Below are 11545 nucleotides of genomic sequence, written 5' to 3'. Positions count from 1 at the left end.
TAAAATCAGTCACGCATAATTATCACAAATACGATTGCACGCTTGTGAAATCATTGTTTGAAGGAGTCGGCGGGATAAAGTGTATTTGTTGCGGCGCGAAGAAGTGGCCAGGTTGAAATAGTGGCTGCACGTGTGGCTGGTTTTGAAGAACCGCATTTCGTGGTAGAAATGAAAACCGATGGTTAAAGCTGTCTCTGAAAAAAAGGAAGTTAAAATAGGATTATAAGTTTATTATAAGTTTAACCATATGCATCGACTTTTCTTTTCTTTCTTTGTTAACTTACATAAAAGACTCCTGCTCCTTCGAACACTAGCAGTCCATTTTGAATTTCTTCTGATTTCAGCTGGCAAGTTGTTTTTCAGAATCGTGACAACGCTGCACGCGCGCGCTTTCAGTTGGCTTTCATTTCCTATTGGTCAAGTGCGTTCTCAAGTGTGGTGTAGACCATACTTGGCGGCGTACTTCGGCTTCTTTGAACTACGAAAGTTTCCATGGTCACCAGGTAAAGTTCAAGTAAGTACGTTTTACCCCTTCACACTCAAAGTAGGTTCCAAGTGCACTTAGACTATACTTTAAGCTCTAGTGTGAAGCCAAGTATTTATGACTGGATAAGAATATGGGCGCGTGCGCGTGATTTGTAAAAAATTCCTGTTTCTTTGATATTTTAACCAATTTAAACAACACTTAGCGATATACGTTCATATAGATTGTAGGAAGTCTTTGAGCTTATGTTCATTTAAATTTGAATATTTCTGCAACTCAGAGTAATCACAAAAATATTCGGCATAAACAATCGTGTCCTATTAAAAAACGCATTGTTCTCGCCGTAAAAGCGTGGAATATAATTACCATAATTACATCTCTCCTTGGCAAAATGATCGTATTTAGGTCGGGACACCTTCGGAAATCTCAAAGTTTTGACTTTTAGTAGTATAGGAGTTGGGGGTACGAGATCATAAAAATTTTTATAATCTCTTACATCCCCAACTCCTATACTACTGCACAGCACTGGATCCAAAATATGGGGACAAAAATGGATTCAAATATTGGACCAGTGGTGGATCCAAAATATGGGGACAAAAATGGATTCAAATATTGGACCAGTGGTGGATCCAAAATATGGGGACAAAAATGGATTCAAATATTGGACCAGTGGTGGATCCAAAATATGGGGACAAAAATGGGTTCAAATATTGGACCAGTGGTGGATCCAAAATATGGGGACAAAAATGGATTCAAATATTGGAATCAAATATTGGAATCAAAACTGAAATTCAAGCCCTGTGAAACCAAGCCTGAAAAACCAACCCTAACTCAACCCTAGGTTCAAAATAAAAAAAACTTCTTATACTATTTTTTAAAAATTTTGAAAGTAGCGCGTTTTAAACAAACCTGGAATTGTATATGAAAACAAATATTGAAATTGTAAAATGAAAACAAATATTGAAATTATAAACTGAAAACAAATATTGGAATTGTATATGAAAACAAATATTGAAATTGTAAAATGAAAACAAATATTGGAATTGTATATGAAAACAAATATTGGAATTATAAATGAAAACAAATAGTAAGTGATGAAAATTATTTCTTTATATTATAATGCCCATAAGAATAGCTTGTTAATCCATCATCAAGTATATACCGTTTATCATCAAAACAGCTTAGTGATATTTTATTAATCTCATAGCTTCCAAGTTGATGGCCTTGACTTCTAATGGTTTTCATTATGTGGTGCATCTGTGTTTTATTGAATAGTGTTTCTTTATAGTTTTTATGAGTCATATCTTTTTTAATAACGTATTTTTTAATACCTTTAGCTGTTCTTTCTTGTTTGTTATTATCTTTGATATAGCTGTACATTTTTGATCTAAGACCGACAAATTCACAAATAGGCAAACCACAAGATTCGTCCTTAAATTTACCTATAACCTTTTTATTTGTTTTATCAAAGAATAGTGATTTTTTAGGATAATCACTGTTATCGAATTTATCTTTATCATTCCAAAAGTCCTTATACACATCATCAGCTTCAATTTCATAGGTCAAGCTGTCTGTATCAGTAAATAGTAGTTTGGCTCCGCTACCATATTTCTTTTTAATATAGTTATAATGGAAATCATACATTAGTGTTTTGCTTAGATCTAGGATACACATGCCAATATAAGCCGGCCGGTTAAGGGTGAGTGTTTCTTTAATCTTATGCACGGCTACAAGGTTTTCGTTAAATATTTTGCTACTAACATAAGTCGGTTTACTGGTTAGCTTTAATAGCTTCTTTTTATTAGTCACCAATCTAACATCAACTCGCTTTCGAAGATTTTCCATAGTCTTACCAAATACACTGTTATTCATTAGTTTAAAAAAGTCTTTATCAAAAACATTTTTAGCATTCGTACGCTTTTCAGTATTGAAGTCAATGTATTGCTTCAACCATGGGGATTGATTAAATTCTAACACTCGGTGGACCTTGGTTAATTTTAATCCAAGATCTAGATATAATTGAAGATTCCGGTAATGTAGCACATATTTTTCTTTGTTGTTTAAAGTTGGAATCAACTTATGAACTAATCCTGTTGATATATTGTATTTTTCAGCAATGGTTTTGCAATAATCTGATAGCATGTCTTTGGTTACTTTAACTTTTTCTGCTCCCAATGGATAGTCATTATGAAGGTTATGTAGTTCATTAGGATACTCTAGATCAACTTCTAAAATTAAACCCTTATTAGAATCTTCTTTGTACTTAGCTAAGTTTGTTTCATCTATCTGTTTTTGTGTTAACCATCTAAATCCACCTGTTGGTAAATATTGACTCATAGCCCAACCATAGAGATTATTAGCATCAAGATACATGATATACTTTGAGGCTGAATTTTCATCATATTCTTTCATATATTTATTGTTTGCTTTACCATATCGATTGGCTATATAACTAATACCTCCTCTCATTCCTTTTTCAATGAATTGGTACATATCAATGTCTGTCATAAGCTCTAGTTTGATATCTGTCATTTTAAGCATTGAATCCCAAGACAAGCCGGGACTGCTAAAATAATGGCATGGATCTAGCTTATAATACTTAAGACAGGTCTTGCGGAAGCTTTCAAATACATCAGCAAGTAAAAGTACATCGCTTTTAAGATATAAATCGTGATATTCACCCATATTTTTGATCTTAAACGTTTTCCACACATTTTTAGCATGCTTATAGTCATCATCTGATATATGCTCATCATTTAATATACTGTAAAAGTCTTCTTTTTTGGGTAGTTTTTCATTAAATTTGTCAAAGCTATCCATATAGTCATACGGATATATTCCTTTTCTTGACATCAGATTGAGTTGCTTACTCTCGAATATTTCAGAAGTATATTTTAGGGATTCCTTAGGTAGATTACTAACCAGCTTCTCAAGACTTGAACTCATAAACTGAAAACTATCTAGAAAGGTTAAATGATTACCGAGCATGAAGGCCATATATTTTTCTATATTATTTGGTATAGCATTGATATTCATTTCTTTAATTTCTCCCTTTTTATTTTTGTATGTATGATTTTTTACAATTTTTCCTATCTTTTGCATTATGAAATGGCTGTCATAACCTCTTAAGTTGTGAAAAATTACTGGAATTTTTATTTTATCGGGTTCTATTCTTAATTTCAGATTGCATTCTGTATGAGCGCTCCCTCTGTATTTGCTAGTAATATGACAATGGTCTCTAACCCGAATATCTTCATCTATGTATTTTATATCACAGATATGACATGCTTCTGCTTTTTGAAATTCATTTTCATCATCTTTAGTCATCTTTAATGGTTTCTTGAAGTATTTTTTCATTGTATTTTTACAATATTTAACTTCTTCTAGCATCTTTTCCATGAATTTGTAAACAGCTTTTTCTCCTCTATATATTTGTATCGGTTTGGAATATTTATCATTATAGCAACAAACAACCTTATAACCATATCCACAGTCAGTATGCTTTTGATAGGCTTCAGTATATGATTTATCATTATTTTGCTTACAGCCGGATATCTTTTCTGTTATAGCTTCAAAATCGGCATAAATGACAAATGGCACTTGTTGCTGTTTATGGAAGTTGTTGAATTTTAGTATGTTGTTATCCTTATCAGGCATTTTTACTGCTTGTACTCCATTTATTTGAATACAATTATCTTTGTGATTATTTAATACTTTTTCAGAACTGAAGCATTGTAAACAGTGCATACAGAAGTGCTTCCTCTCTTTGTGTTTAGTTTGGTTATACATGAATTTATTAAAATCTTTTATTAGAACATAATGCTTGTTTTCATTTTCAGTTATCAATAATAAATTCATCTGATTGTCATACTTTTCTTTTGATATATAGATGGGATATGGTTGTTTGTTTTCATAACCGAAAACATTAATATTAATCTCATTTTGCTTCTCAATTTTATTGTACTGTTTTATTGTTACTGGAAATTCAATTTTAGAGTAATCTAATCTCTCGATGTATGCCTTATCAGATTTTTTAATTCGTTGAGGATATTTATCTTGAGGATTTATGTATCTGATATGACACCACCGAAAGCATTCATTATCTTCATTTTTCATGTTTATTAATCCTTTAGCACTGTTTCTAAGTTCTGGTGGTAGCTGAATATAAGATTCGCCTTTCATTGGTTCATATTTAACTAAATTTATATAATGACCATCAACTGATTCAATAGTCCATCCTGAGCCTTCAGATATCCATTGAGCTACGAAATTTAATATCTGTTGTTTAGATGCTTGTAGTGATTCAACGATTGCCAGATTATTAATTATGGTCTGTGCTTTACTGTTGAAATAAGCGGTTTTGTATATTACACTATCCCCAGACATTTTAGTGAATTTCACCTTGAGCGTTTCAATGAACTTAACACCTTTCATTGCTGATAGCTCTTTTATTATGTGATTTTCTACAGCTTTTCTTGTGTTTTGAAGCTGTAATAACGGGTCTTTATTATTTTTTATACCAATTTCAAAAGACTTTGTGTAGCCTTTCATAGCTTTAGCAACTTCCTCTATCTTAGTCTTTGGTAATGGGGCTGTTTTTATAGTCCTTGGCATGGGTTTAGGCTTGTAATCATCCCTAAATTCAGGAGGTGGTTGAATGATATTTTCCTCATAATCTTGAATCCTTTGTTTAACGTTTCGTCTTGGAGTAGGCTTCGGAGGCCGTGGTTTGTATATCCTTGGTTGATTTTCTTTTAATGAGATTATTATATTTATAAGCTGATCTTTACTTAAATTTTGAAGATCATCTTGGTTCATAAGTTCTGTATTAATATTGGTTAAGATATTTTTTTGGGTCATTTTGATTTATTATATATTAAAACTATTTCTTTAAGTCAAAATTAAAAAAAAATATTTTGGCTTAAAGATTTGACACATATTAAAATTAAAATGGAAAAAATGGCTGATGTTATAATAACTATAAATAATGAAAAGTTTCAAATTCATCCTATATATGATTTATATTGTGCAAGTAGAGATGGTAAAATTGCTCATATATTTAAAAGAGATATCAGTTGTGGTAAAAAATCTCACAATGGATATATGGCATGTAGTGTTCGAAAATATGGTCAATCAGGTCAAAAGTCTTACCAAGTACATCGCTTTATTTATGAGTGTTTCAACGGTGTTATCGCTAATGATAAAGTCATTGATCATATCAATAATATCAAATCTGATAACCGTTTATGCAATCTACAACTATTAACACATCAAGAAAATTGTAAAAAATCAGCAAAAGATCGTGATTATGGATTTGTAAAAAACAATTATAAAAACAAAAAATGTGTTAAAGCTATTAATTGCATTACAAATGAAGTTTTATATTTTAATAGTATGTATGCTACTCAACAGAATCTCGGTATTAATGCTGGTATTGTAAAGATGGTTTGCGAAGGCTTAAACCATTGTAAATCAGGCATTACTAAAGATAATATTCAGTATAAATTTGAATATGTTAATAAAGATGATATGCCTGAAAACATTATCAAGTCTTTGAACGAACGCCCAAGTAAATATACATCAATTGAGGAAAAGAGAGAAGCTAATAAAGAACAGGCAAAAAGCTGGCTACAAAGAATCTATATATGTCCACGATGTGAAAAGCAAATGAGGAACAGTACTAAATATATTCATAACAAAAAATGCATATAAGATAACCAGAAACAGAATTCATTTTTGGTTACCAAATGGTAACAATAAACAGCATATGTGAAAAATATATACTGTGGATTTTTTACAGTATACATTACATAATATCTGCTTATATCATCATACAGTGGAATCATTCATATTTTCGACTTACCCGCTGACAAGTCTAGACATGTCTGGAAAAACAGGAAATGCGTCATTGCTAATAGCTATTGTTTGGGAATCACGAGACACTCGTACGATCTCGAAAATTCCCTGAGCATATCTTTACAAGTTGTTTAGTTAAAGAAATGGCGGGGAGTGAAACTGGTTTAACTGATTTGATGGATGAAATGGATTTAGAAGATGTTGTTGACACAGGTTATGAGAAAGATATAGATGTGGAGGTCATAGATGGTTTTTACCATCAAAATGTGGCTTTTATGAACGATAAGGTCCAATTATTTGCTGAGTATTGGATGAAACTTTATTCGAATTGCTGTCTACAACGAGACTATGCAGTAGCATTGCTAAACGATGGAAAACCCGAAGAAGCCAAAACTGTTCTTGAAGATTGGCCTGATACAACAGGTTCCCCAAATGTTCCGCAGTTATTAGTTGAAACACATCCAGAACCAAAACGAAAGAAGCTATCAACGGCGGAACGTGAGTGTGATGCTTTTTCACTCATCAAACAAATGCAAGATAATTATATCAGAGGAGAGAGAGTGCACATTGATGTTCCTAACACATTCCCAGAAGGTGAAGTCTCCTTAGCTAAGTATGAAGATTGTATCAGACTTTGCGAAAACTCTTTTAAAACGATTGAGAATTATGTTGTTCAGAATGCTTTTTTTTATGGAATGTGGCTGAATCAAGCATTTGAAAAGTTCCAACAGGAAAAGTGTATGAAGCGAGTACTCGGTAACTTTGACGATTGGGTTAATTTGCGATGTAGAGTTAAAAAAACACGAGCACGACAGCTTAGAAAGTTTTACAAGCTTTTCTTTCCTTACAAAAAAGTGTTAAGGTGTAAGTTACCATTTTTATGGTTTGTAAAGAATGGCGGTGCTGTAGTGGATTATTTTAGTAGTCACCAAGAGGTTGCAGAACCATGGACACATAACATAGACTGTGCTTGTGGCACTTGTGAATTATAATGACCGCCACAGTTGTGGCGTGACGTCATTCGGACTTTACTTTTGAATAAAGGCATGGTTGGTGAAGTTATGTGTGTTATATATATATAATGGTTTGTAATTCTGAAATCCACGATGAATTAAAAATTTTAAAAGAACCTATATGCCCTTTCTGTGATCAACTATTGATAAAAGGTAACAAGGATGTTGAGCCATGCTGTAGTAAGCAGGATATGTCAAATCAAAACGGTATTAATGTTTGTATTAATTGCGGTTTGGTTCATGGTTCTATTTATTACAATGAGTATTTCGATTTTTACGAGAACAGACACAAAATATGGCGTAAAAGCATCTATCATCGTAAATACCATATTGAGAATGTTTTAAACGATTTATGTATTAAAAATGGAGTTCAATTGTCTCATAATCATCGCGATAAGATTTACAAAGTGTTTCATGAGATCGATACTATTCTTCCATCTATAAATAAAAGAAGAAAGAGGATGATCTCAACGAAATATATTATAAGACAGATGTTTAAAATGCTCGGTATACCATACAATTTCATCTGTGTTACTAAATCAAAAAAAACGCGAGCTTTTAATGATCGGTATTGGGGTGAGATTTTAGCATTAAAATCGTCCCAGATCGCACGGATTATTCGGTAAATTTATCATCATATTTGAGCAGATACCGATCGATTATTGGACCGGTATCGCATATGTAGTCGTCAGTAGTTTTCATCATTAAAAAGATATTGGATAGTTCATATTCCCCCGTTCTTAACATGAATTTTATTGTATTAAGCAAATGCTGATAGCTTTGATAAGCAAAAATTCCATTTTGAATTTTTAAATCGAGATTCTGATGCTGAAGCCAGCCTTGTATCAATAAAGCTCCCGTGCTGATTGCAATCAGGCTGATACCACCAGTTGAAATTGACGATACTATACCTCCTGAAGCGAATAAAATAGCCAGCGAATTGCCTATTAATTTCAGCCTTCTAAAGCTTTTTGTAGCTTTTTTATAACACCAACACTTTTTATGATAAACTTTGTAGTATTCTTTCAATTCTTGAATTTGCGATTGATTTAACTTGTCACTAATATGGTTCCATTCGAATATATTTTTGCGTTGTTTTGTCATATATTATTGATTAGACAATGTTTTCTTTCTATTTTTAAATCTGTTGTATAATTTTCTGATATTTTTAATCAACCGTTCAATAGTTTTCAGCATCTCATGTATTAAATCTGCAGTTTTCATATAATAGTGAGTTAGATAATTTATTCGAAGAATATACCCATTGTTTTATCTAAAAATTGGACTTTGTGATACTCTCGACTATTTACTGACATTGCTGTGTTACTAAAACCGATTCTTTGTACAAAGTAATCTGAAGAAATTTTAATGCTAGATGTATTGATATTAAACCCAGAAAATGTTTGATCAATACTCATAACATTATTGCAAACAGCGATTCTAAATTGATCCTGTATCTTTGTATACCAGAGATTCATATATTTACCTATATAACCATCTCTAATTTGCTCTGTATATGAATCTAACCCATAATCGAGGAATAGCTTATTCTGCTCCACTTTTAACCATGGGTATTCAAAGCTACTTGCATCGATAAATTCAATTTTAATCCTTTTATTATCACCGTGTTTATAGCCATTTTTAAATGATATATATATAGTGTAGTCGTTGGATTTAGTGATATTTTCATTTAAATTAATTACGAAAACACCAAAAAAACCATTCTTCGGATCAAAATCTGCTAGCATTTTTGATTGGAAAAACACAAGACCATTATTTAATCCATGGATTACCGATCCGTTTGCATCTGCCATGATGAATTCAGATGGATCCGTTAGATCATAAAAATACTCGAAAATTTTATGGTAATAGCTGATGTTTCTTTTTTTAGCCATTTTTAATTCAAGATCAGACTTCAAATCGTCCCGAAAATTTTTTAACTGTTTATAATTAACAGCTTGATCATCAGTAGTACCTTCTGCAATACCATGAATGGCCTGTGTTTTCATATCAATTGATGCATTGAAAGCTATTCTATCATTTTCAACATAATATAGCTGATCGTATATACTGGGTTCAACATTACTTTCATAATTCTTAATCCCATATATTATAATATAAGTTTGCAGTTTTGGTACATACGAGTGTCCTGACTTCATTTTTAAAACGATATCGACATAGAGATAGTTGTTGTTATGTTGTTGATACTTATGAACTTGAGCTATTGTTCGACTATAACCGTTATAAACTCGTGTAGTTACTTTATTAACAGTATCAATCAATGACACAACACTGATATCAACACTATTCTCATCTATTTCAACTGGAAAATAGAGTTCAAATGCCATTGTATAATAATTAATTGGTATAGGGTACATGTTGATACCTAATCTGCTTGAGTAGTAATTTTTCGAACTATCGAGAAGTAATTTTGTATCTATTACCTTTTTATTGATTTGATGAACAGGATTTGGATGATGAATTAAATCTCCAAGCTCGATATCATTCTCTTCACTAAGTTGATTATCACTGTCAATCATTATATTATTGAAAACGTTTCCTTTATCAATAGAGGTAATATGTGAACTGTCAACATACAATTTATTTACACCATCGGTTCCATATATTGGTTTGCTTAGATTTGTTATGCGATTATCGTTCATATGGAGATTTGCCTGCATCATGTTACTACCGTGAATATCAAGCTTGCTTAGAATTTTTTGAGTCAAAACGCGTCCTACGACCTTCTTTAAAAAAGTGTTATCAACGTACGATTTGTCTGCTTTGTTTTGAAGGCTTTGAGCTAAGACACCTCCTGATTTCTTTGTTAAATATGTATTATCAGCGTACGATTTGTCAGCCTTAGTAGCAAGTTTGGTATCAATTTCAGTCCTTACTTTGTTATCCTCAACACTAACATAGCCAACGTTTGGTACAGATCGATCGTTATATAAACTTGGATAATACACTTCGGTATTTTGCAATGAAAGGCCGGCACAATCAAACACTGTTTCATTTCTGTTCTTTTTAAGGAAGAATTGGTTAAGATATCGTTTATTTACGGCCGTCTCGAGATCCCTTGAATAATTTTCAATTGAATCATCGATCGCAACGTCATCAGGCGTTTTTAGCCCTATTACTCTCTTTTTGTTCAAATTGAAATTACCTTCAGGCGTAACATCAAAGCCGACTCCTGGGTCACCCTTTTCACCTCGAGGGCCTTTAATTGGTGTAATATTAGTGTTATTTGATTGTAATAAACCGTTTGAGTAACTCATATTATATCAATCAGTTATATTATATTATATTTTTTCATTGAAATTCTTAGTTACGAATTTTCGTGGCTTATCGATATATATAAAGCTAAATGGCTCTTTAGTTGCTTTCTCGTATAGCTCTTTTGGAATACTGTTTTCACGGCATATTAGACTACTCTCATTAGCACTTGGGAATTCGTATATAGAGAAATGTGAACAGTTTAATCTTATGTCTTTTGGTGTCTTATAGTAGCTTTGACTCAGATATATCACGCTACAGTTCTTATGCCTTCCTCGTATAAAATAGTCGACTAATGGTTTTTGGTTTTTATCACATACAAAATCGTCAAAAATGACTATTTTCTGAGAGTCACCATCAAGGTCTCCAACGGTAATAATCTCATCATTGCGTGCTTCAATAACATCATAACCAGCTTCATTACTTATTTGCTGGAACATATCCATAAGATCCACAAACTTGGACTGCTCTAAGTTTTTTGCGTATAAATAAATTTTATCAAAATATAATAGATTGTATATCATATGCATTAGTGTGTTTGTTTTCCCCGAACCGCTTGGACCGCAAACCAGCATCCGAAAACATTGATTTGGCATGAAATCGTATAGTTGTCTAAAGTTTGAGGCCATATCGTCTTCAGTGTCATAATTCGGTATTCTCATTATATTATATGGGTATATTATTTTCAGTTCAACAAGGTGTTCAACACGGTGTACATCAAGGTGTTAAACGCTATGTTAAATGTTGATTTTTATATTCAATTTTCATTTTTTATGTAACGTAATAATATAAAATAAAATGAGTTTACTTAGATGGAAAGAGCTTGCAAAGAGTAAATCTGATTTGGGCGATAAAATCAATTATGTTAAAAATGCAATCACACAAAATAATATCGGTCAGCAGACAAGCCAAGAGT

At 32.1% G+C, this 11545-nt stretch overlaps 1 protein-coding gene across 1 annotated transcript; it reads right to left on the bottom strand.

Annotated features, from left to right (window-relative positions):
* Positions 1-1585: 1585 nt before the first annotated feature.
* Positions 1586-3304, bottom strand: LOC144640991 (uncharacterized). The gene has a single exon (XM_078500060.1). The coding sequence runs from the start codon at positions 3302-3304 to the stop codon at positions 1586-1588; it is 1719 nt and encodes a 572-aa protein (XP_078356186.1).
* Positions 3305-11545: the final 8241 nt, after the last annotated feature.

The sequence above is a fragment of the Oculina patagonica genome, unplaced genomic scaffold, assembly GCF_052425735.1.
Source record: "Oculina patagonica isolate OP01 unplaced genomic scaffold, crgOcupat unplaced6, whole genome shotgun sequence".
Lineage (NCBI taxonomy): Eukaryota > Metazoa > Cnidaria > Anthozoa > Scleractinia > Oculinidae > Oculina > Oculina patagonica.
The sequence above is the reverse complement of the archived record's forward strand: the minus strand, read 5'-3'. Positions and strand labels throughout refer to the sequence as shown.

What these genes read in the sequence shown, in the direction of transcription:
- LOC144640991 (XM_078500060.1), bottom strand. Translation starts at nt 3,304, where the DNA reads ATGGATAGCTTTGACAAATTTAATGAAAAACTACCCAAAAAAGAAGAC.